The sequence below is a fragment of the Aspergillus piperis genome (assembly GCF_003184755.1).
Source record: "Aspergillus piperis CBS 112811 unplaced genomic scaffold BO85scaffold_4, whole genome shotgun sequence".
NCBI lineage: Eukaryota > Fungi > Ascomycota > Eurotiomycetes > Eurotiales > Aspergillaceae > Aspergillus > Aspergillus piperis.
The window spans coordinates 209,671-234,458 of NW_020291594.1; the positions used below are offsets into that span (position 1 = coordinate 209,671).

General features: G+C 51.0%; 10 protein-coding genes and 1 non-coding gene across 11 annotated transcripts; 6 read left to right on the forward strand and 5 right to left on the reverse strand.

Moving 5' to 3' along the window:
* The first annotated feature begins 222 nt into the window (after positions 1–222).
* On the forward strand, positions 223–3,145 carry BO85DRAFT_220157 (CCAAT displacement transcription factor COY1). Its single transcript, XM_025654684.1, has 4 exons — positions 223–687; positions 754–921; positions 972–1,819; positions 1,869–3,145. Exons 1-4 carry the CDS (start codon positions 558–560, stop codon positions 2,997–2,999), a joined length of 2,277 nt encoding a protein of 758 aa, XP_025518038.1. The 5' UTR covers positions 223–557; the 3' UTR covers positions 3,000–3,145.
* Positions 3,146–3,416: 271 nt separating this feature from the next.
* On the reverse strand, positions 3,417–3,507 carry BO85DRAFT_t90. Its single transcript has one exon. It is a non-coding gene; the product is annotated as a tRNA-Pro (tRNA).
* Positions 3,508–4,108: 601 nt separating this feature from the next.
* On the reverse strand, positions 4,109–6,235 carry BO85DRAFT_508773 (uncharacterized protein; the record flags this gene model as incomplete). The annotated part of the gene is made up of 1 exon (XM_025664476.1): positions 4,109–6,235. The coding sequence occupies one exon, from the start codon at positions 6,233–6,235 to the stop codon at positions 4,271–4,273; it is 1,965 nt and encodes a 654-aa protein (XP_025518039.1). The 3' UTR covers positions 4,109–4,270.
* A 1,125-nt stretch (positions 6,236–7,360) lies between these two features.
* On the forward strand, positions 7,361–8,404 carry BO85DRAFT_485277 (CFEM domain-containing protein; the record flags this gene model as incomplete). Its single annotated transcript, XM_025663317.1, has 6 exons — positions 7,361–7,413; positions 7,469–7,534; positions 7,594–7,659; positions 7,713–7,895; positions 7,959–8,024; positions 8,092–8,404. The coding sequence occupies 6 exons, from the start codon at positions 7,361–7,363 to the stop codon at positions 8,402–8,404; spliced, it is 747 nt and encodes a 248-aa protein (XP_025518040.1).
* Positions 8,405–9,019: 615 nt separating this feature from the next.
* BO85DRAFT_517711 (uncharacterized protein) lies at positions 9,020–10,321 on the reverse strand (the record flags this gene model as incomplete). Its single annotated transcript, XM_025664927.1, has 4 exons — positions 9,020–9,228; positions 9,285–9,699; positions 9,758–10,166; positions 10,219–10,321. The coding sequence occupies 4 exons, from the start codon at positions 10,319–10,321 to the stop codon at positions 9,079–9,081; spliced, it is 1,077 nt and encodes a 358-aa protein (XP_025518041.1). The 3' UTR covers positions 9,020–9,078.
* Positions 10,322–13,617: 3,296 nt separating this feature from the next.
* On the forward strand, positions 13,618–15,008 carry BO85DRAFT_446701 (uncharacterized protein). The gene is made up of 2 exons (XM_025659557.1): positions 13,618–14,365; positions 14,446–15,008. The coding sequence occupies exons 1-2, from the start codon at positions 14,099–14,101 to the stop codon at positions 14,938–14,940; spliced, it is 762 nt and encodes a 253-aa protein (XP_025518042.1). The 5' UTR covers positions 13,618–14,098; the 3' UTR covers positions 14,941–15,008.
* Positions 15,009–15,278: 270 nt separating this feature from the next.
* BO85DRAFT_446703 (rRNA 2'-O-methyltransferase fibrillarin family protein) lies at positions 15,279–17,063 on the forward strand. The gene is made up of 3 exons (XM_025659558.1): positions 15,279–15,649; positions 15,891–16,039; positions 16,108–17,063. The coding sequence occupies exons 1-3, from the start codon at positions 15,568–15,570 to the stop codon at positions 16,816–16,818; spliced, it is 942 nt and encodes a 313-aa protein (XP_025518043.1). The 5' UTR covers positions 15,279–15,567; the 3' UTR covers positions 16,819–17,063.
* BO85DRAFT_446704 (SDR family oxidoreductase) lies at positions 17,031–18,722 on the forward strand. Its single transcript, XM_025659559.1, has one exon. It carries the CDS (start codon positions 17,531–17,533, stop codon positions 18,500–18,502), a length of 972 nt encoding a protein of 323 aa, XP_025518044.1. The 5' UTR covers positions 17,031–17,530; the 3' UTR covers positions 18,503–18,722.
* Positions 18,723–18,858: 136 nt separating this feature from the next.
* BO85DRAFT_446705 (mitochondrial processing peptidase) lies at positions 18,859–20,884 on the forward strand. The gene is made up of 5 exons (XM_025659560.1): positions 18,859–19,089; positions 19,143–19,268; positions 19,324–19,401; positions 19,466–20,160; positions 20,215–20,884. The coding sequence occupies exons 1-5, from the start codon at positions 18,940–18,942 to the stop codon at positions 20,603–20,605; spliced, it is 1,440 nt and encodes a 479-aa protein (XP_025518045.1). The 5' UTR covers positions 18,859–18,939; the 3' UTR covers positions 20,606–20,884.
* Positions 20,797–21,838, reverse strand: BO85DRAFT_220356 (PLAC8 family protein). Its single transcript, XM_025654688.1, has 3 exons — positions 21,484–21,838; positions 21,306–21,403; positions 20,797–21,228 (listed from the first exon to the last, which is right to left on the reverse strand). The coding sequence occupies exons 1-3, from the start codon at positions 21,542–21,544 to the stop codon at positions 20,974–20,976; spliced, it is 414 nt and encodes a 137-aa protein (XP_025518046.1). The 5' UTR covers positions 21,545–21,838; the 3' UTR covers positions 20,797–20,973.
* Positions 21,839–22,834: 996 nt separating this feature from the next.
* BO85DRAFT_446709 (monocarboxylate transporter) lies at positions 22,835–24,729 on the reverse strand. The gene is made up of 3 exons (XM_025659561.1): positions 24,372–24,729; positions 24,218–24,310; positions 22,835–24,169 (listed from the first exon to the last, which is right to left on the reverse strand). Exons 1-3 carry the CDS (start codon positions 24,643–24,645, stop codon positions 23,256–23,258), a joined length of 1,281 nt encoding a protein of 426 aa, XP_025518047.1. The 5' UTR covers positions 24,646–24,729; the 3' UTR covers positions 22,835–23,255.
* Positions 24,730–24,788: the final 59 nt, after the last annotated feature.

Genomic DNA, 24,788 nt, shown 5'->3' on the forward strand with positions numbered 1-24,788 from the left:
TCTGCGTATTGATGATTCAGCCGTCTTGTCTGCAATTGTGACAGCTTCAGCTGCTTCATCACCACTGACGAGGCAGACTTTAGGTTGCAGGCAGCACATATGATACATCTCAAGCCACTGCTTACTCGGGGTCTCTTCAGCATATCCTTACCTTAAAAAGGCCCTATCTGAGACGAACGTGGCCAAGTTTGCTATAAATAACGGGGCTGAACCACGATCGGATAGGAACCTACCGGCATCGATCCAGGAGAATCTCATCTTGAACCGTCAACTCACTAGAATCCTGACTATCAGTATCTTGTCTTGTCATCAAGAGGACACCTCTTCCTTGCATATACACGCCATCTCGTCACGCGATTGGGCATCTCTGCTCATTGTTGTCTTCGGAAGATCATCGGCCCGGTCGGCGTGTCACTCCGCATTGCTGTAGTTTCACATTAACTGGCTTCATTTACTTGTCCCTCTCTGGATAGTCGTGGTGTTGCCGGTCCGGTCTTGGATGGGGGTGTTGCGCTGATTCTTGCTCCATTGAAGCGGATTATTCCCAAATCTCAACCATGGACGCTTTCGCTCTTACCGAAGGCATTGTCCCTGACAATAGCCAGGATGGTCACCACTCCGAGCCCGCCGCCGGCAAGTTACCGGAAGGAGCCAACAAGTTCCAGCGTGCCATTGCGGCCTGGCGAGGTTTGTCGCCTCGATCTTAGTATTTTGGGCCGAAGTAGCCGGCAGCTAACGAGTTCCTTGATATAGGTATCGATCTCGCCAGTACGGTCGCAAAGCTAGACAGTACCGCATCTGACATCGTCGCTCAGCAGCGCGATGCACTCGTCCAGCGCAAAGATCTCGCCCAGAAGACCAAGGACTTCAGGAAGCTAGATGACTCTTCGAAGCTTGCCGAGTACAAGGGTCTTCTGAAAGGTTCGTGGGGTGCCAACCGCATTCGTCCGGCCGTCGCTGACATTTCACAGCTTACCAGGGGTTCATCGATCTTCTCACGAACCAGGGCAAGGCCTCCTCGTCCGCCTTCCTACAGCTCTATTCATCATTGTCCGAAGCGCCTGATCCCTACCCTCTCCTTGAAGCATCCATCGATTCCCTCGTCCATTCCGAAGAAACCGTCCCCAAACTGACCTCGGAACGTGATCGCCTGCAAGGCTCCGTCGACCGTCTCACCTCTCAGCTGGAGGATACGGAGAAGCGCCTTCAAGAAGAACGGGCGGCCAGGAAGAAGCTAGAGGAGAACCAGGAATCTAAAATCAAGGAGGTTGAGGAGTCGTGGTCGGCGGTGCTGTCGGAGAAGACGAACAATTGGACGGCCAAGGAGAAGAGTCTGGAGGAGAAGGTGGAGAATCAGGAGCGCTTGGTGAAGGAGCTCAAGGCAAGCTATGAGGTGTCACAACGCTTGGGCCAGGAGGAAGAGGGCGGCGAGAGCACCCACGGAGCTAGCGCTGCGGAACTCGAATTGGTTTCGACTGAGTTGGAGAAGACGGGCCTGAGGCTGGCGGAAGTCGAGGCGAGAAATGAGCAACTCAGGCTCGAGCTGGCTCAAGCCGTCTCCCACTCGCAATCGGGCCACGCGGCGTCCGTCGAGGATGACCCTGATTACCTGCGTCTTCAGTCGGAGAACTCGTCCCTTTTGCGCAAACTTGAAGCTGCACGATTTGACAAGGAGTCTGAGCGACACACCTGGGAGTCCAAGTACTCTCAGGCTGAGAGGCAGATCACAAGTGTTACGGCTGAGAAAGAGGAATTGCGCTCAAAGTTGGAGAAGGTCGCTGACTATGAAGACATCCGTCGGGAACTGGAGATGATCAAGGTAATATCTCAATACCCTTCCATTCTGATTGGCTATCTGACAGTTCCAGTCTATTGAGTTCTCGCCTGGTGATGACGACGATGCTGCCGATCTTACAGACGCTGCGAACGCCAACGGCGCGGCTACCAAGTCCCAGGATGGGTCAAAGAACAAAAATAGCTTGGAGCAGCTCTTGCTCGCCAGGAATAAGAAGCTGACAGACGAGCTCACCATTCTACGAGTATCCCATCGCGACCTTCAGGGTCAGCTAGAGACTCTCCGCGAGGATCTCTCCACCACGAAAGAGGAGTTGGAGAAGTCGCAGAAGCTCTCTACCACATTGGAGAATGATCTTCTCCGTGTACAGGAGGAGGCTGCAAACACATTCCCGTCCTCGGCGATGTCTGTTGCTGGTACCTACACCTCCAAGTACCCACACTCGTCCCGCAAGGGCGCAGTGTCGCCCACCTCGTCCATCATCTCGGGCTTTGACCAGTCCATGGCTTCAGCCAACACGATGGACTCCATCCGTGCGGGAGAGCCAGTTGGGGGCGGCTCCGGTCTTTTGCCTATGATCCAAGCCCAGCGTGATCGTTTCAAGAAGAAGAACGCTGAACTGGAGGAAGAGCTGTCGAAGCTGTACGGCACAGTGAAGTCCTTGAGGCAAGAGGTGGCTTCTCTGCAAAAAGACAACCTCAGCCTGTATGAGAAGACACGCTATGTCTCAACATACAACCGTGGCCCAGGCGCATCATCGTCCGCCTCTGCTTACGCAAGCAGGCCCAATGCCTCGTCCATCCACCCATCGGCGGACACGCCGTCAGGGCTCTCCCTCGATCGGTACCAATCCGCGTATGAGGCTCAGATCTCACCATTTGCTGCCTTCCGGGGCCGTGAGTCTACGCGTGCATACAAGCGCATGAGCCTACCGGAGAGAATCGTATTCTCCCTTACCCGGATCATTCTCGCTAACCGCACGAGCCGGAATCTTTTCGCGGGCTACTGCTTTGCTCTACACATCTTGATCTTCGTCATGCTGTATATGATGAGTACCATGGAGATCGAGAAGCATAGCAGCGCAAGCCTTGGTGCGGCCGCTGCGGCTGCGATGGCCGGCGGGGGCAGCGGTAGCGGCGGCTACGTGGGCCAGCAGCTCCATGGAGACGATTGGCAGCAAGAAGGCTTCAACCACGCGGGTTGATCTTATGACTATCATTGTATTCTAGCCCGTTGGGAGCGACGAATCATTCGAGGGCGTTTGTTGGTTGGCGGTTACGATCTGTGCTGATATTTTTCTATGTGAATATCCTATGTTCTATAATGCAAATACTTCTATATGATACTCGGGTGCTTCGATCGACTAGAGCCGTAGCTGTTAGAAATTTTGTGACATGCAGTACTCCGTACAGGGCAATAATGTACGGAGGTACAACAGCTCCTACGGGTGTTGCTGCTGACCAAGCTGCATATTACACGGGTCTGAGCTTTGGAAGGAGGGGGAAAAAGAAAGAGTAATAAGGAAAGTAGCACGTGGTTTCCTTAACTGATCTATTTTTCTTGCATCCTTTCTTCCTTTTCTCGATAGGGAGTGCAAAAAGAGAAAAGGAAAAAAGGAAACGGCCCGAGCCGCGGATCGAACGCGGGACCTCTCGCAGATATGCTTGGGTTTGTATCCCTAAGCGAGAATCATACCACTAGACCACCCGGGCGTTGCTTGTTGAAACACGGGCGTTCTTTAAGATCTATGAGTCTTAGTTAACGTCATGTGTTTCCAGAGCGCAGGTAGCCCTATCGTGACATTCGTCATACAAATTATACAACTGAGGAAGTAGGGGTTGCTCTGTTTGCACATTATTGAGCTTCGGCATCCCTCGGGCTATAGTTAGTCACGAGCTATAATGGCTCAGCGGTGTATTCGGTTGATGGTTGCTGTTAGCACTCGTTTGTTAGGGGCGAGTCGCTAAATATATATATTGTGGAAGACGTTCCTCTTACCACTATGGAAGGATGGATCCTTAGTACTCTTCACAATTCTTCCCTCAGCCTGTGAACACTATCATCAATTCCGTGCAGAATTTCAATGTGGAACTCCAACAATGGCATATATCACCTCATCGATATCGTAGATGTGTTGCTCTAATTTCAATGATCGGCCCTCGTGCGAGTTTACTCACACCCAACAACATAATTGGGACTAGTGTTGTAACCGAACAATAACTACACCTAACGCGAAAAGAACCACGCGATTAACAACCCCATCCTAAACCAACTTGGAGAGTCGAAGCTACCTCATATGCATAGTAGGGTTGCGTCATTGGGCGTCCACCCAGTAATAGCCAAGTCTACGAAACGACACAGCCAGACAACATTCAATAAGATTGAGAAACTGCAGAGAATACCAAGCGCGATGCGATGTACTCAAGAGCCACCCATACCAGCCTCCTCGGTCCTAAGCACAACAATAGGATCATACTAATGCTGACGGATCTTGCCCATCATGTCCCAATAGCCACCCGAGCCATGAGCCAGACCGGTACCACACCGCGGCCGAACGAAATCCTCCTTGGAGCCAGAGGGCCAAATAGGGAGCTGACAAACCTCGTCTATCTTGCACTTATTGCACTCCCTGAAGACCGCCCAATCCAAGTAGTGCTTTAGCTCCTCAATGATTGCAATTCCCTCCTCATAAGTCTCTGCGCTCGCGCCAGCAACCAAACTCGAGCATAATCGCTCCGAGACCCGAGAAACTGCTTGAGCTGGGACAGTGGTAGTATCAGCGCCAGAGACCCAGAACTGCTTGGCGCAGCGCTCAACCTCCGCAGTCGAGTTGCGCGCACGCGCGTCGATAAATGGCTCAATAGCGAGGTGGAGCTCACGTCGAAGTTCATGGTGAGTGGAAATGGCCGGAGACAATGCCAGACTGATGCGGTATTGGTATCTGGTCATGATCATGTCGACGACGTTTTGCCAGTTAATACTAGGGGTTGTCGCGTCAGGTCCTTTAACTAGTCGGTCAATGTGTGCGCGCACTGATCCCAGCTTTGCAGCATCGTCGACCACCCGAGGAAGGCCCTGATCGTCGAAGTACATTGCGTCCGGGTATGCGAACATCGTGACAAAGTCATTGTAGTTGATGGACACCCTGCCACCTCCGATGCCGTCGAATCGGGTAGCAAGTGCCCGGGCATAGCTGAGGTGGGATCCTCCGTCGCCATTGCGCGATGGGTAGGTGCTGAGGATGCTCACAACGTCGAGGTTATCGGCGAAAGAGCAGAGAATAACCTCGAAGCCACCGACCATTCGAATGAATCCGTCAACACGATTGTCCCACTGATCGCGGGCCATGGCACACAGATCTTCGGCACGCAGGTTGTCACCCTCTGCTGGGCTGCCATCGAAGAGGGATGCGTTTCGAAGGACTATATCCTGCATGTCGAGGGTACCCTTGAGAGATTTTGCAGCCGACTGTCCATCGAAGTAGACTAGACGTAGTTCACGCTTAGTGCGATAGGTGTGGAAATATCCTGTCTGTTCTTCAGCTGTAGGTTCGATGGGCTTGGAAGATGACTGTTCTTGATGCTCCTCAATGTCTGACTGACTCTGGTGGCCAGGCTTGTTATGGTGACCATCGTGAGATTTAGGAAGAGCTTGCGAGCTGAGACTTTCCACAGCCAATCTCTGGGGTTCTCCTTGATCTGTTAGGAAATAATGAACCATTGACTGCAATCTCTTCCATTGGCGAGTGAAGAGGCCTCGGTGAGCCGTGCTTTCAGTAGTCATGTCAAGCTTGTGGTGTTTTGCGTGACCACGAGAATCTGCACGATATGGGTTCACATGTTCGCGGTGCCGGGTATGATCCTGAGTCCAGCCGCTGTTGTCCGAATCAGAGCCACATTGCTGGTGAACCGACTCTTTATGATGCTTATCGCGAGAACCTGCACGATATGGTTTCACATGTTCGCGGTGCCGAGCATGATCTTGCACCCAGCTGCCAGTTTCCGATTCGAAATCATTTGCATGTTTAACTGACCCTTTCCAATTCTTATCATGGCTTTTCTCCGTACTGCCCCGTTCCTCATCGTCAAGTGGCGGGTTGTTAGCCTTAGAAGGTTGTTGATGACGAATCCGACTAGGGTGGGCAAAAGCCATGGCATGCTCCGGCTCAAAAGCCAGCCACTCAGTTCCGTTGATACGATATGCACTGGAGGTACCGTGGTAGAATTCCGTTCCTTCAGGTACCGTGGCAATGAAGATGGACATCCCGTTGTGCTGCATGACGCTGCCGAACATCTTCATGGAGTTATGCAGAGCATTGAAGATGTGATTGGCATAAGTAGAGCCATCTGGCACAGCAAGTCGTTCTTCGGCTGGAAATGGGCTAGATGCCACTGTCGATGGCAATAAAGCCCAAGCTAGCCGCTTGGTATCGAGCTTCATGACTGTCGAATAGCCACCACCTGGATGCCTGAGGCAATATTTCAGGAAAGGAAACCCCCGTTGAAATAGAAGTCATGCCAAGCTCCTTATGAAGTAGATCGGATTTGGGTCTCTCAGGGGCAGAAACCCGGGATGACGTGGTCTCCACTTCACACAGCTGAAGGCAGAGACATAAAGGGGAAATGTGAATAAGCGCTTCGACTATAGAGTCACATGGAGGTATTGGGAGCATTACCCGACCATAGGTTGGAGCATGTCACTTCATGTCGCCATCACGGCACATAAGACAGGCAACAGGCATCTTGCCTGCGGATTAGCCGGGTGGTCCGTTCGGTCTCTCGCGGTCCCATCCAAGAATCGGGAAGCAGAATCGGGCCTCGGAGATAACGATATCAAGGGTACAATGCATCGGATGCCAACCTCGGTCGGCAGGGGATACATCAACCCGGGAATTATTGACCCACTTGGTCGCGGGGGACGTTGTTGGCTAAAATCGGAACGACCGGCAGCAATCCGTGGATATAATGGCTCTCTATAAGGGAACTCAATGCTGACCGTGCATCGGAGTTGATGTTCCGGGCCAATTTAAACAGCTGGTTTATCTTATCTGATCCAGGTGTCTCGTGGGTTGGCTCGCCAGTCCCACTCAGCCCTGATGTACTATCATCCTGCGCTTGGCATACCTTCCAATTCATCCAACCACATCTGACCGCATATAGGATACCCCTGCAATTGATGCTGGTCCTTTCATATCTCGGTTGGGAAGTCTACGAGCTCACACCACTTTCACTGGCATCTTCCTTCTCCGTACAGCTGTGCAGCGCATGACGGATGCCCAGAATTCCATACTTGACCCGTGTCTTGGATGCAATATAGGATGTCAATTGACATTGGCTGTAGAGATGAGGGGGTGCGAGACGGAGCTCCACGATGGCCTCGCTTCCGGATTGCTCTTTCCGAGAATGAGCACTATATAGCGGCCTCAGAACGACTTGGAATTGGGTATCAGAGCACTTTACTTCGAACAACTTCTTCGTTTTGTTCATCGAGTTCATAGCCTTGCCCCCTCCTCTTTAGACAATTGGTTGTTCTTCCTCCAGGATAGACCACATAGTATTCCCCGATATGAAGTTAACTATCTCACTTCTACTCCTCGGGGCTGTCTCGGCGGTCAATGGGTGAGTATCATCTAGTTGCCACAGTTGACTCTGTGCCTATACTGACAGCGCTAAGATTGAGTGAGTGCATCCTTAACTGCCAAGCCGAGGCTGCTGCAAGCGACTGCAGCACCAGCAACTAGTAAGTCGAATACAGTTACGTCTGCTTCTCCGAGCAAGCATCTCATAATCAACGCACAGCAACCAGACCAGCTGCTACTGCAACAACGGTAACTTCCCCATTGATGTTCAATCCTGCCTGGAAAAGTACGAACAAACCACGCTTAGTGTGACCGTTTATACATGCTAACACATACAAGGAGCTGCTCGGATGATATCGGATCCTTCCACACCTATCGTGGCTCACAGTGCGGAGGATCTTCTGCTACCACCACCGCAACTGCAGCTGCCTCGACTTCAACCATAACCCTGAGTAGCTGCATCCTAGAGTGCCAGTCTACAGCCGCCGACACTGTCGGTGGTGTTTGCTCGTCTAGCAACTAGTACGTACCCACATCTTCCTACACCCCCCTTCGCAACCCACAAAAGCTAACCTCAACACCCAGCAACAACACTGCCTGTTATTGTGACTCGGATTCCTTCGCCACCCAAACCCAGGACTGTATCTTCTCGTCCGTACCCCATCCCCTCCCCTCCCCTACCGAGCCATTACCAGCCGAAAAGCCTAACAAAACCCAGGGACTGTGCCGGCCAAGATGGCACCTTCCACCAATGGCGCGGATCTATCTGCGCATCCAGCACAACCACAAGCAGTTCCACCTCAGCTGCGACATCCACTAGCTCTAGTTCCGGCAGCTCCGGACTCAGCAAAGGCGCTATCGCAGGCATTAGTGTCGGCTCTGCCGTCGCCGGGATTGCAATTATCTCCTTGATTGTATTTACGCTCCTACGTCGCCGGTGGAAATCCGCCCATACTTACAACGAGGACAGTGACCCTAGGAATTTTCCGCTTCATAAGATGGCTTCGGCTGAGACGACTTCTGTTGCGTGAGACTAGCCATCTGTATATCAGAACACTCCAATATATGTATGTAGACTAGGGGGATACATACAATGCGGCAATGAAACAATGGTCTTTCCATTTATACTAGCTCTACCGGCTATCTATCATATCATACCACATCACGATAGAACCCAGATAGAATGTAGAACCACCTAATTACCAAATACTTCTCTCGTAACAAAAAATTAGGTAGAATGCAACATACTACACATCGCAATGATTAGATATGCAAATTAAGCAAGCTGACTAACACACCATAAAATTCTCTGGTTATGCACCTCGCAAAGTACTACCAAATGCGGAAGCTAGCTCCGGAGCGCAAAGGTATGCAATAGTGTTGAGGTGAAGATCAAAAGGATTAGGAGGATAATGATGCAATGCCTCAATGTTTCCTGGGAGGATGGAACGCTCCGTAAATAGTTGAAATAAGGTGGTGTTGATATGGATTAGGCCACCCCCGACCATTCATCTCTTCTTGTACCTTGTCCTAAGACGGTCAGTCTTGCTCCGAATTTCCAGAAAGAAGCAACCGTTGAGATTCTGAGCGAGTAATACGATATAAATTAACTAGCTAAAAGAGATATTTAGACTCCAGTCAACATGGCCGTGGCAAATTTCGCCATGAAGGGACAGGAAATGGAACCAGCGTGAGACTCGGCTCGTCAGAGATTCAAGTTAAGGCGACCAAACATTAGCGGCGCATAATCCCTGCGGATATACTTCATGACACGGTTCAGGGTGATGACAAATTCAAGCATGCATTTTCGGCTTGTGGCATCCCCCTCGAGCTCGGGAATGGGACCCCAGACATACTGCAGATGTCAGTTCAAAGATGAATACAAAGCAATAAACTTATGAATCAGCGTACCACATCTTTTAACGCCCCAGAAGAACAACCCATCGCATATATTATGTAGAACTTCCAGATAGGCCCCACCACTGTGCATCCGATAATAGGTGGAGGGGGAATACCCGGGCAGACATGTCGATAAGAATCATGAGCCCAAGACATTAGACCAGCCATCCATACTCCCAATTGTACTCGAGCTTCAGCACTAGTACCATTAAGTCCTTTGACTTTAACACCGAGGCCAAGTAGTCTTTTCCCTGTGTGCGCATGCTCGATGTGACTCATCTCTCGGTCAGGGATATCTATCCCGGCGAGCCTATAACATTCTTTCCAAGGCTCTTTCGGTAGACCAACGACTAAGTCAAGGTTATGATTGAACATCTCTCTCGCACTATGAGCAGGCAGATACTTGTCTCTCACAGGTTCGGCTTGCCTGCAACCGAGTCTATTAGCTTCAAAATTCTTGCTGCGACTTGTGCACGGTGGCTTACACGCTCCACGATTCCAAGGGCAGATCATCGATAGCCAAGTCTAAGAGCGGTCGAACATAGTCCATCACCCATGAACCTTTACTCCGCCCCTCTTTGGCACAGCGATAATACGCAGATATCACCTTGCTCATTTCATGTTCAAAACCGTCAGAAGTCCAAGCAGGTTCGCCATGTTTCAGAAAGTGTATGAGACCGTAGACGTGATTGGAATCAGGCGCCTTGCTGTCTAAGAGTGGAAGGGCGTTTTCGAACCCGGGCACAACGTAGTGTGCCCGAAAGACAACCCTGGGTCTAGCTTCTATAAGTCTGTTGCTCAAGTCCGTGACGATGCGGTATCGTCTCATTAGCCCAGAAGTAGACTCCGATAATGGTAATGACTCGTCGCTTTCACAAAACTCCGTTCTAGATGCTTGAAATGGCTTTGGTCCGCTGCTTCAAATGGGAGATGTCGGGTAACTCACCTTCAATGCTCTCATCTTCGGTGCGAACTTGTCCTGCTTCCTCACGATCATTTGCCTCGATATTCTCCCGGGCAGGGGTCCGTCGAAACCATTCGCCTGCCATCTTGAGCAGATTTGGGCTTGAACCGTCCGTTGAGGAGACAACGACGTTCTGGGTAGATGACAAACGAGTCACTAATAATAAGTCATGAAGATAATGAGAGCGAGGATTCTATTTGCGATAGATGATAGAAGGGACTGTGGTAGGATCAAGGAAGTGTTGTGGGATTGTTATTATCCCAGCAGGACACCTGGGAGGAAGGACACACCCTTTGACCCTAACCTGCCAAACCGGGTTTTAATTTTCGCATGACCTAATAAATTTCAAATTCCTTCTAAATAAAGTCAACTGAGATCTAACGAGACGAATGATGCCAGAGTGTGGAGCAACCGAACCGATAACCGCTATTTCCTACGAAAAGTTCCGACATCAAGCTCCATGTGTATACACATAAGCCTTTCTATAGTCCCTATGAGCTGTCATGGATGACCAGATAATTTCAGAAAAGCGAAATTGTTGATGCACTTTCGGCGTACATTTGGCAATACTTCATAGTCTGATTGCCGTTGAAAGGTGTCATTTGCTAGTAGGATTGACATGCCGTTGGAGACGTCGGTCGTCCTGTTACTGTGATTGAACATCGATTATCACAATGACCGCACATGGGCCGCGTTGGGATGTGCGGATTATTCAAATGTACCCGGCTGAGCTCCACCCGATATGCTACAGCTTTTCTAACAAGCTGAATCATCAAATAATAATGTCGATTTACAGGTACAATGGATTTGGGAGTAGTCCATTGAAGGGGCGCCCCCCAGTTGTGTAGTAGCCGCCTAATTAAAACCTTGACAGCCTTATGATTCGAGGGCCACCTTGTGATGGTATTTCGAGGTAGGTATCTTGCAAAGGAATCATTACTTTATGGGCTCCGCCAATGGAATCTCATTTAGCAAAGTGCCACCATTCTTCGGAAGAATGCTCTATTCATTACAAGGACTAGATGCCACTTACAGGAGCTTTGAATAGGATTGGAAAAGTGCCAAGAAGCTGACAATTGGCTCCTATCGGCCATATGTTGTCCGAGATCCCCGGACAACATGCGGGAGTATCTGGACTTACCACCAGTGATGACTGGAAGAATGAAACCGGAAAAGTCCTAGACAAATGCCAAGAACAGGGATTTGGACAAGTAGTTTACACGGGCACGGAAACAGAAAAGACATAGCAAAAGAAGTAAAAGACAATCACAATGAATTATGGAACTTCCTCCAGATTATCGGCTTCCTGAAAAGCACAGAATAGCCCCGATGGTTCAGCAAACCGCGTGTGACCTTCCGCCCATAGACCTCGAGCGGATCAACTACTCAGTCGAGAATGAAGGAAAGGGGCGAACATTGAGAGCTTCCGTCGTATCCGCATGGCGTATGGTTTTAGTTCTTTTCTTGGCTTTTACAGAAGGATTTTATTCCCAAGTTACTAATGTGTTTTTACACAGGGTGTGTTTGGAAGTGGCGGATTAGTTTAGTACTATGTTCTATGCAAAGAACAAAAGGTTCCATCTACTCTCATGTCTCTCTATTTTAGCAGTATACTACTTCCAACCTCTATACTACCTTCTAGAACCGTTTACCCGCTTTATCCGAGTAAGCATCCCCTTATTCTCAGTCCTACAGATCGGTGACATCACTAATCTACATAAATAGCAACATGAATACATCAATCCCTAATCCGACACGGACAGACGGAGCTGACACTCCACGAAATGCAAAAAAATAACGCATGATAGCCAAAGTCCTCCTCACGTAGACGGCAAGGCCGAAGACCGAAAGCTCTACGAGCCATGGATCCAGAAAACCACACTATGTATGCACGCGAAGTCACAAGAGGATCTATCCCCGAAAAATAGCGCATGTTACGTGGGGTTTAGCAGGGAAGCGAGGACTTTTCGCTGTTTCGGAGATGGTTCAAGTGACCGAGGAGCTGATGATCCGTCGCGGAGACGGTGACAACTCTGCTGCAGGCTTGAGGGTATCACACCGGAAGTCAGAACTAGTCGTGCGATGACTGCAGAAGCGAGACTGACTCCGCTATTTGGAGAGGCTACTCAGGAAAAGCGGAATGTGCCGCTGATGATGTCTGAGAGCCCGTCCTATACATGATAAGAGGGTTGCATTCGGGCCAAAGACGGCCGTTGCGGGAATAGACGTACTATTAGCACAGACTCTGTTCTGATCTATGGGTTAGTAGGTGCCTAGAGGAACTTTTGGTCAGGACAACTCATCTGTGGTAGGGCAGAATTGCTTTTGATGGAGAGGGGATCTCCAGGCATCAACAAGCCGTGGGGTTGGCCTTCTGGTGGAGCTTCCAAGAACGAGTATCAGTGTGCTTTCTCAGAAGCTTGGTTATCTCTGCATGCTCTGATGTTATGATTGGTTGTATCTTTCGAGTTTAGAGGGAATTAGGATCGGCAGTAGCTTCCATGAGACTCAGAATAGAGATCTTGTGACGTGAGATGCTTCGAGATTGCGACTAGTAACCTTACTTAGCCGGTATAGAGTCTACCGTTCCTATTTTTATGCCGCTTAATCTATAATCCCTGTCGACAGGATTGAGCCTACTATTTCAGAGTGGGAATGGGCCATCCTGCGTCTGGCATGTGCTGTATGGGGGTGGCGGGTGGTATCTCCACGAGGTTGTCTAGTACGTCAATTCTGATGAGTACCTGCTTCGATTCAGGAACAAGACTGACCACGCACGTTGCATCACACATCTGTTTAGCATTGGCAATGATAAGCCCAAGTTCAACTTCAACAAATGGTCAAATCCAAGATAACAGCCGTTGCCCTACACTAGAAGCGTAGCTAAGCGTCGAGCACAGGCCTCTCTTATAATAAGTCCTGATAATCCCTGTTGTGAAAGGATCTTCCAAAAATAACCAGCCCCTACAGCGATCGCCGATTTGCCAAATCATACTGTGGATACACACACCCTTGGGGGGTGGGATAGATAGACTCGTAGTCGTCAAGTTGTTCATGGGGGAGTGTGGACGGGAATCTGCAGGCTAACCGGCATTGGCAAGCTTCTAGTAAGCTAAGCGCCGACCCCTCACGGTGAGATATTAGGGCTGCTCTATTAATAGCCGGTGAAAGGCGATCGGACATTTTTTAAACTGTCGGCGCCAATGAAACCTTGTCACTAGACAGGGTTAGTCGAAAAGGCTTCGATCATTCGATATACCAATCATGGCGCGCCAACGACTCTATCTTCTGCAGAAATAGTCGCCAGGATAGACGACCGTGTTTCGCGTGGCCCACCCTCGTATACCGTTACTTTCGGCACTTTTGGAGGCGTGAAGGATTCATGCCTGGCGCCCATTCTTGCACCAATGGGATGATCGCATTGCTTGTGCGTGCTGTGGGCGCCTTCAGGCTTGCTGTGAGTCGAGGCTGTTTATAGATACAACATTATGGGTTTCAAGAGGCCGGTGTGGTACTGCGTTTGATTGCACATGCAAGCCTTCTTCTTGTGGCTGTCGGTCTGTTGGAAATAATTCTTATATAGCCCTTCGTCCAGCTGGATGCATCCTTCTCTTCTTCTCTTCAGGTCCCCAGCCATCCAATAGTTAGTTCATCTCAGGGGAGAGAGCTCATCTCTTCCTTTCCTCTCCTTCAACTCTTCACGATTGCTATTCTTCTTAAGAGAGACCCGTCGGCGTTAGAACCTCCCTCCTCTCGACTTCTCCATCCTTGAACTTCATTCTATCCTCGCATACAGTGTATGCTATTTTGATCCTGCCACCCTCTTCCAAATAGAACATCACGTTTGTACCAAGCATCCGGAATGCGTGCAAGCCTCTTTCTTCTGGGCTGCCTGACAGCAGGCTCCATGGCAGCACCAACTCTCCTAAACGACGTATACGACTACTCGTCAGACCTAGCCACCTACCTCGGAAAAGTGAGCAAGTACATCGAGAGCACGGGAGAAGAGCTCATCAAGAGCGGCAACTCATGCGACACATCCAAAATCTCCCTCCCGTCATACGCGTCCAGCCTGCCCTCACCGTCCGGGATGAGCCCAATCTATGTGGCAGTGGGCCGTGGCACCCAGGTAAGCGGAAACTGACCCGCCTACTGTCACACAAACAATGCAGGGGGAGAACCGCTCAAACTGACAAGCCCTCTCCTTAGAACTACACCTGTGCCACTTCGACCTCGAGCTCAACACCCCAAGCCATAGGTGCAGTGGCGCGTCTTTACAATGCAACCTGCATCGCGGCCAATTACCCAGACATGTTGTCGTTACTCCCGGGTATAGTGTACAAGGAACAGTTGCCCAGTAACGAGGAGGAACCTCTCCCGCCGGCAAACCTTGAACTCTTGGGTCATCATTTCTTCAGAGATACGACCACACCAGTTTTTAACCTGGATACTTTGGCATCTCGGCAGTATGGGATTGCGATCACGAAGAAACAAGACTCGCTCGATGCTCCGTCAAGTGCTATTCAGGGTAGCAATGGGGCTGTCCAATGGCTGTACCTGACTACTATCAACGGTACCGTCGGTGAGTACGAAGCGGTCTATCGAGTAGACACGGTTGCCGGTTCAGCCCCGAAGACCTGTCAAGGAATGCAGTCGGTGTTTACTGTGCAGTATGCGGCCAACTATTATTTCTATGGTGCATGATGGGGGGTGGGGTACAGAGCAGTTGCACTGTAAATAGACGTAACTGAAGAAATGTTTCATGACAGGTACACTATACATCATGTTAAAGTAATCAGTAGCGCGTAATCCTGGCCCATTAGGTAGCGTAGCTGTCAATTCTGCAACTGTTGAGGGTCAGTCCTAAGCGCCGAGTTGTCAGAGAAGAGCGATGCGCCTTCCGATTGGCAGGGCTGGCCAGCGTCAGGTGACCTCGCTATCCAGCATTGTCACGTGCCTTGAGTGCCCACAGCAGCAAGCCGCGCTAGCACCCAACGGGGCCTAGTGCCGACTGAATTTCGAAAGAATCCAAGGCTCCGTCTGAAAAATCTCGACCGCAACAACGACGAACAGCACGGCCTCGACCGAACACTGAACGCCAGTGCGGGTGCATTTTTTCTGCAAAAGCTTCTCTTCAAGGTCCTCGAGACTCGACAATTTCGGATTTTCCTTCTCCCGAACGGGCCTTCCTTGCCAATTTTTCTTTTTCCTATTCTCCGGTTATACCGCAACCGAAGAATCGAAGCATCAGTCCGATAACTTTTCTGGACTGACAGCATTTGACTTTACGTCTTTATCGACATTTTTCCGATCTAAATCACATATATCACAATGGCATTCGGTGGCCCTCGTGGTGGACGTGGCGGTGGCCGTGGTGCTCCTCGTGGAGGTGGTGGTGGCCGTGGTGGTAGAGGTTTGTTCACCATCGATTGATTTTATCTTGGGAGAAACGTGGAAGACATGCGGGTCTATGTGATCTGTTCGCATTGTTGTCGTCGAATCAGTTGGATTCTGCATGTTGCGATGGAAAAGTTTTGTCTTCTCCAAGAGCACATCAAGTTTTCATACGGTCGACCCGAATCGCGTGCTGGATTTGCGGTTCTCCCTCTTAAGGAAAAAACAGAACGTGTCGCTAATCTTTTCACGTTCTATAGGCGGTCTTGGTGCCGGTGGTCGTGGCCGTGGCGGTGGTGGCCGTGGTGCTCCCCGCGGTGGTCGTGGTGCCCCCCGTGGCCGTGGTGGTCCTCGCGGCGGTGGTCGCGGTGGTGCTAAGGGTGCTAAGGGTGGTGCTAAGGTCATCATTGTAGGTGTTCCCTGATTATCCAATCGAGAAGAAAGAAATTGGGTGGAATCTAACAGGATTTCGCATAGGAACCCCACCGTCACGCTGGTGTTTTCGTCGCCCGTGGTGGCAAGGAAGATTTGCTCGTCACCAAGAACCTTACTCCCGGAGAGGCCGTCTACGGTGAGAAGCGCATTTCTGTCGAGTCCCCCGCTGAGGAGGATGGCACTGTCACCAAGACCGAATACCGTGTCTGGAACCCCTTCCGTTCCAAGTTGGCTGCCGGTATCCTGGGTGGTCTGGATGACATCTACATGCGCCCTGGCTCCAAGGTCCTGTATCTCGGTTCCGCCAGCGGTACCTCCGTCAGTCACGTTGCCGATATCGTCGGACCTACTGGTAACGTCTACGCCGTTGAGTTCTCCCACCGTTCCGGCCGTGACTTGATCGGCATGGCTACCCACCGCACCAACGTTATCCCCATTGTCGAGGACGCCAGACACCCTCTCCGCTACCGCATGCTCGTCCCCATGGTCGATGTCATCTTCGCCGATGTTGCCCAGCCTGACCAGGCCCGTATTGTCGGCCTGAACGCCCACATGTTCCTCAAGGAGGGCGGTGGTGTCATTGTCTCCGTCAAGGCCAACTGTATCGACAGTACCGCCAAGCCCGAGGTTGTGTTCGCTCGTGAAGTCCAGAAGATGAGAGAGGAGAGGATCAAGCCCAGGGAACAGCTGACCCTGGAGCCTTTCGAACGTGACCACTGTATAGTGTCTGGTATCTACAAGCGCTCTGCATGAATTTAAGAAACAAAAAGAATCCGGTGGTTTTTGCTCTTTTGTCTCTCTCATGTCATAATTACTTATGCTTCCCCTTTTTACGGCGTCGAGTGTTCCGTGATCTGTTGCAATTTTCTTCGAATTTTTTCCTTGTGTGTCCTCATGTCCAGGTTTCTTAGATGTACTTCTTGAGTCAGAAAATTTCGAGGTTTACGGTTTCTGGTCGTTCAAGAGTTTAGCTGCTAATTAAGCTGGTCAATGATTCACCATCCTTTTGTGTAATACAACGTGTAGTGTTGCTAGACAATACCCATAGCCCATCGTACGTTGACCCCATCTCGGACTTCCCCCGGCCATCCGCTTTCTGCCCACATTTCGGCACTCGGACCGTCCAGCGGAGAACAGACCGAAATGCCTCAATAAATTCCACTAATCGGACTTGCTGCGTGGATCCATGATGCTGGGCTAATGAGAGGCTTCATTTTGAGCAATTTCAAGATGTGTGAGGGACTTTGGCTTGGAGATGAGGCAAATGAATGACTGCATTCGCAGTAGTGGTTCTCAAGTCTCCGCTCAACCCCGCAGTAGGCTGACTGCCTTTACTATATAAGAAGTCATATAATGCGACATCACTATCACTTACCCCCCCAAAAAGCCAGTCTGCAGCAATCCACATAGCTGGCAACTCCCAACACACGTCAATTACAACTACAACTACAGCTACGACTACAACATGTCCATACTCATCACCGGAGCCAGCGGCTACGTTGGACAAGAACTCGCCGCAGCCCTCCTCACCACCCTCCCATCATCGACAGTAACACTCACGGACGTTGTTCTCCCCACGATCCCCAAGAGCGCAGCCCAGCATGCCTCCCGCGCACAATGCATCGAAGCAGACCTCACGAACCCAAGCGTAGTCGACAGCCTCATCACCTCCACCAACCGCTACGACACCATCTACCTCCTCCACGGTATCATGTCCAGCGGATCTGAAGCGAACTTCGAACTAGGCATGCGCGTCAACCTCGACGCAACCCGTTACATCCTCGACCGCCTCCGCACCGTCACTCCCGGCGTCAAAGTCGTCTTCACCTCCAGTCTAGCAGTATACGGCCTTGCACCACCAGGCTACATCATCAATGAGAGTAACTTCCCCGCCGTGCCGTCCTCATCGTACGGATCTCAGAAACTCATCATTGAGACGCTGCTGAATGATTACTCCCGTCGCGGGTTCCTGGATGGTCGTGCCGTCCGTCTCCCCACTGTTACCGTGAGGGCGGGAAAACCGACACAGGCGGCGAGTAGCTTCGCGAGTGATATTATTCGGGAGCCGTTTAATGGCCGGCCTGCGGTGTTGCCGGTTGCTAAGGAGACGGAGATGTGGATTTGTTCGCCGGCGACGGTGGTGAGGAATTTGGTCAAGGCGAGGGAGATTCCGGCGGAGAACTTTGGGGATTCGAGATCGGTCAACTTGCCTGGGTTGAAGGTTAGTATTGCGGAGATGTTGGAGGCGTTGGAGAGTATTGGTGGAAAGGAGAGGAGGGAGTTGGTGGAGGAGAGGTATGATGCGGATATTGATCGTATTGTGCAGACGTGGACGCCCAATTTTGATACCAAGAGGGCGTTGGAGTTGGGGTTTGTGGGTGACGTGTCAATGAGGGAGAATGTGGAGATGTATGCGAAGAGTTTGGGGAGTGAGTAGGGCTGTATTTAGTGGTGATGATGGTAGTAATGGAAGTATTGGGACTCATTGTATGGAGGTTAACTGCTTTGGGTCTAGTGGAGTCATGTGATAAGTAGTAATTATGGTGAGGAGGATCAAAGTAGGAGATGGGTATCTGATTGTTGATGTCATTTGATGAGTATAGACCCTGTTTGGATTTAACTGATGTTGTACACTTTTTGAATGGCGGTCTCCAGACCGTGCTAGTAGCAACAACTGTCTAAGCAAAAGAAGCTAGGGAACAGTCGGAGCGAATGCGGTGGTTTGGAAAAGCGGGTCATGTGATTGGCTGGCGGATGGGCGAACAATTTGACTCCCGAACTTCAACCTCGCATCTCCAGGGCTGACCTGACCGTCTTGTTGCACCCTTCCTCATTCCTCCCTCCTTTCCCCCAACCCACCTCCATCTTCACACAATGGCTTCTCGGCGCCTAGCGTTCAACCTTAACCAGGCTCTCCGGAGCAAGGCCGCCTTGAAGGCCATCCAGCCCGTCAAGCGTGGCTTCGCTTCCCCGGTCACCTTGCCTTCCACCACCCAGTCCACCACTCTCTCCAACGGTTTCACGGTACGCCGAATGGGTTATCTCAATGGCTCAAGGAATTCACTGACTTGCCCCAGATCGCTACTGAGTACTCCCCATGGGCTCAGACCTCCACTGTTGGCGTGTGGATCGATGCCGGTAGCCGGGCAGAGACTGACAAGACCAACGGAACCGCGCACTTCCTGGAGCACCTTGCTTTCAAGGTATGGATAGACTGCAAATTGAAGACTGGAAAATGCGATTGCTGACATCCTCTAGGGCACCAACAAGCGTTCCCAGCACCAATTGGAGCTCGAGATCGAGAACATGGGCGCTCACCTGAACGCCTACACATCGGTACGGCCCGGAAACATGGAAGAATCAATTCCCTTGGATCGCAACTAACGCCGCATGACTACAGCGCGAGAACACCGTCTACTACGCCAAGTCCTTCAACAACGATGTCCCCAAGGCCGTCGACATCCTCGCCGATATCCTTCAGAACTCCAAGCTGGAGCCCACTGCCATTGAGCGTGAGCGCGACGTCATCCTCCGTGAGCAGGAGGAGGTCGACAAGCAGCTCGAGGAGGTTGTTTTCGACCACCTCCACGCCACTGCTTTCCAGAACCAGCCCCTTGGTCGCACCATCCTCGGCCCCAAGCAGAACATCCAGACCATCTCCCGTGACAACCTGGTCGACTACATCAAGACCAACTACACTGCTGACCGCATGGTCCTCGTTGGTGCCGGTGGTATCCCCCACGAGCAGCTCGTGAGACTCGCTGAGGAGCACTTCGGTGGCCTCCCCAGCAAGCCCCCGACCTCTGCTGCCCTGGCCCTCACCGCCGAGCAGAAGCGTATCCCCGAGTTCATCGGTTCCGAGGTCAGAATCCGTGACGACACTCTCCCCACTGCCCACATCGCCCTTGCCGTCGAGGGTGTCAGCTGGAAGGACGATGACTACTTCACCGCTCTCGTCACCCAGGCCATCGTCGGTAACTGGGACCGTGCCATGGGTAACTCCTCCTACCTTGGCAGCAAGCTCAGCTCTTTCGTTGAGTACCACGGCCTTGCCAACAGCTTCATGAGTTTCTCCACCAGCTACAGCGACACTGGGTAGGTTATATACTGTTTGTTCTTGAAGGTTCTCGCTAATCGATTGGTATACAGTCTGTGGGGTATCTACCTGACCTCCGAGAACGTCACCCGCCTCGAGGACCTCATCCACTTCACCCTCCGTGAATGGTCTCGCCTGAGCTACAACGTCACCTCCGCTGAGGTTGAGCGCGCCAAGGCTCAGCTGAAGGCCTCCATCCTCCTCTCCCTTGACGGCACCACCGCCGTTGCCGAAGACATTGGTCGCCAGATCATCACCACCGGCCGCCGCCTCAGCCCCGAGGACATCGAGCGCACGATCGGCCAGATCACCGAGAAGGATGTCATGGACTTCGCCTCCCGCAAGCTTTGGGATCAGGACATTGCCATGAGCGCTGTCGGCAGCATCGAGGCCGTCCTCGACTACAACCGTATCCGTGCGGACATGAGCCGCAACTCTCTGTAAAAAGGGGGAGCTCATGAACGTGGATTGAGAGAGTGCGAGCGAGAGAATTAAGGAGACGCAGAAGATTTATGGCCCGTGTTTTCTTGTTTTGGTGATTTTCTAATAGATAGAAGCGGTGGTCGTGCCCGAAGGAGCGTGTCATGTACAGTACACAACTGTCGCTATATCAAAATGTATTTGTTTAGTTTCAGTTTTGCATCGTTACACCGTAGGAGACAACACCAGCCAGTTTATCATATCACCATACATATATGTTCACTTTAGAGAAATAAAAAAACAGGGAAACAAAACACCAACAACTCCAAATCCCAATCCCAATCAATGTCTTTGACGACACAATCACCCAAGGATTAATCAGAACTTGAAGATTAAGCATACTGCATCCCCCCAGGAGCCTTATACCCCTGCTGCCCAGCAGCACCAGCACCGCCCTCCAACAACGCCGCCCGACTCTCCAACTCCTTCTCATGCTGCATGAGCGTGCAGCACGGGCAGCAGCACGCCCGCATACAGTCCCCGCATCCGGACCCCTCCAGGCCGAATCTCTCTCGAATTTGGCCGCGCTTCATCATCAGTGGGATGAAGTGGAAGCCGCAGTAGCTGAGGAGGAAGTAGACGCAGCACTGAATTGCATTATTAGTATTGAATTGGTCGTATGGAAAGAGAGACCGGGGGTTGGGTGGGGGGTAAGTGTACGTACACCACCGTTCATCATGCTATCATCTTTCAGGGTGGGGTCTTCGAGACGAGAGCTGGTGCGGCCGTGCAGGCAGCAAGGACAGCAGAAGCCTAGGAAGCCTGTTCGTTTGTGTATATTTGGTTAGCTGGGTGCATGTGTGTGTGTAGTGCTTGGGGGACACTGAGGGTAGGGAACCTACAGGTGCCGCAGGGGGAGCAGCAGTCCCAGAAACCGGAGGACCATTCTTGACCTTCGCCCATTTTGATTTATTACTTTGTTTGGGATGTGGTGATGGAGGTAATTGGGTATATGGTGTGGTGAGTGAGCGAGATAGTGTTTTATATGCTGGGTATCTCAGGCTGATGGTAAATAAGTAGGAGAGAGGAAAAAAGAATAATTGAACGAATGTATATGTTGATTCAAAGGAATCGAGTATGTTTAAAATAGTAGAAAATAAAAGAAAGTGATACTGAAACCCCAGTCAGCAAAAGCATACCTCCTTGGTTTTTATAACTCTTGTCCAACCCACCATTTCCCCCCTATAACTAAACTAACTTCTGTCTCTGGTTACAATTACGCCCGATCTTGCATGGGGGCGATGCAAATCGCACGGCACTGACAGTGACTCGAGAGAAAAAAATAAGTCACACATCAAACAAAGAGACAAAACGAAAATCAGCCCCAGGACAGACTCCACATACGAACACAGCCTTGCATTAGTGTTGGTTGGCGTTCAAGGAAACCAAAACAGACAGCCGTTGATCGCTATCCATCCGCCTTAGACTAGTATAGGGTAAGTAAGGGCAGGAGTCTAAGGGGCCGTTCGCTGGCTGCTGCTGATTTGGGTAGATGAATAGGAATCGGGCCAAGGAATTAGTTTTGACGAGTTTAGTAGTGGCTGTTTATCTCTACCTATCTAGCTGGTTTTGGCCCTTCGGTTTGGGGGCCAACAGGAACCTCAAACATGGGTGTCAGTCAGGGTTGTTGTCAGGGCGTAAGCGAGGGCTTGCAGCAGTCAAAATGGTGAAGGGGTGGGGGGTTGTTTTAGGTTTTCTTGGTTTCTTGGTCTTAAGGAGGACAAGAGTATTATATGAGGATGCGCGGTGATTAATTCCGAAAGAAGAGATGGTAGTTCGTATTGAAGGTTGAGACATGAAGGTTGAAGGGTGGATATTTAGGTAACGAGATCGTGTTTAGGGGCATCGCGGGAGGGAAAACACGGGCGTGGATCACGATCAGGGCTCGCTCGCGGGTTGACTGATTGACCGCGGTTTTTGGGCGTCGGTTCTGCCTAGTGTGCCTAGATAGATAGGGTCCGTCTATCCATGTGAACAAACATAGCAACAATACACGACACTAACAATGCAATCTAAGCTTTTCTGGAGCCTGTGTTTTTCGGGTCGAAATGGTTTCATTTTCAGCCACTGTCTCAAGGGAATAGGGTGCATTGCTTGGCCAATTTTGTTAGTTAAATTATGTTCAGCTGCGGCTTCTACTTATTGGGCTGGGATGATGGTGACTAGTAGGTATTGGTGCTGCCATTCTTTGGTCTAAACACTAACGACGGACTAGGTAGTTTGATTGTGCGGCTGATCAGGCCAGAGTGAATTCTTTGGCGGATTGTGACTGCTATTGACACTGTTATGGAGGCTCAACGACCAGGCCGCTGAGTCGCGGGGCTGAGCTCAACAGGGATGCTAGGCACTAGTTAGGGAACTAACGGGCTGGTCTGCTCCTTGGACACACTGTCACCTAGAAGGATGATTTTGCTTCGGTTATACGGAACCTTCCACCTGTCAACAAAAGCAAATAACAGCAAGAGAGGCTGTTGTTTGAACTCCGCACTACCTGTTTTCATGTATGGTATGCTGCTTATCGCAGTGATGCTTCCACAGCCCTGCTAAGCCACGCACGGGACAGGCCCGGGTTGGCTGAGACTGGCTAAGCTCTTCTCCGAGCGAAGAACCCTGGTCAAAACCGGGTCTTCAACGACCAACCCCTGCAAATCCCCCGAGCTACGGCAAACACTGCTGCCGCCGCGAGATACAGCACACCCGCGAAGATGATGAGCCCGCCGTACTGCCCATGATCGCGCTGGATGATTGCACCGGCGATCGGAATCCCCGTGAGTACGCCGAGACTGGCGATGGTATACGTTGTGCCTGTCCGCGCTCCGTAGTCCTCGGTTGCACAGATCTGTGAGATACAGACCGGGGACAGACTCATGGCAGCTCCGCTCCAGAAGCCAAACAGTACGGCATAACAGACAATTGCGCCCAAGCTACTTCCAGACTTGTACCACAATGCAAGGGTCAATATTGAGCATACGAGGGAGGTAACAATCATCATGTTGAACCTCCCTAAGCGATCAGCAGCTAGACCCGGTAACAGACGGCCAGGGATCAGTCCGATGTTCAGGAAGACAAGCAACAAGTATGAAACTGTGTTGCTCAATCCCACGTGGACTGCATATGAAGAAAGGTATGTGTTTGGTACGAACACGGCAAAGTCAGCAAGGAATATTGCGGCTGTGGTGACGGCGTACTTGGGATCTTTCAATGCTTTGAAATCTGCTAGCGCACTGCCTCCGGTTTCTTTACCGAGGGGTAACCGGGTCCTGATCAGAAGACACGCGATAGCACAGAGGACGAGGCTCAGGAGTGCAATGATCCGGATCGACCAGCCAAATCCGATCTTTGGCGCATTGAAGTAGATGATCGCAGGGAAGATCACACCTCCGAGTCCACCTGCTGTGCAAGCCAGTCCAGTGACAAATGCTCGACGGACGTTGAACCAATGGCCGATTGCTGCAACAGCCGGAGTAAACAGAGCACTAGCCGATATTCCCCCCAAAACGCTGAAAGACAGGAAGATCTGATAGTATTCTACACATAGTCAGTTGCGATGCTGCTGTTATTCTCTCGGGATCTTACCTTTACTAAAACTGAAGCATACCAACGATACTACCATGCCGATGGACCCTGGAAGAATGATGTAGGTTGGGCCCCATGTATCCAAGATTGGCCCTATAACAGTCAATAAGATGATTAGCCGGTAATACTCAAAGCTCGACGCTGAAGTACGCACCACTTTGGGCTCCTGCGAAGTAAAGGAAGAATCCATATGCACCATAAATCCAGCCATAGCTCGACTCTGGGTAGTCTCTGAGCTGATGGGTGCTGGTCCAGATATGGAGCGTCCCCGCAGTGTTCATTAAGCCCAATGCTGGGACCATAGCGCACCATGCGCCGAAGACCACCAGCCATGCCTGGAGACCTCCTTCCGGGTAGTGTATACTATCATCTTCTTGCTCGGTGGTTTCCTCGGAGAATGTTGAGTAGACCGACAACTCTGTATCCATTTTCTTTCCCCGCTAGAATTGCACATTTAGACGACATTGAGTTCCCACGGATTTGAGCTCTCCGGAAAATGACCGCTTAAGAGGCACGCCCGCATCAGAGGCGGTGATTGCTTTGCTGGCATAGGAAATATTGACGCCAATCA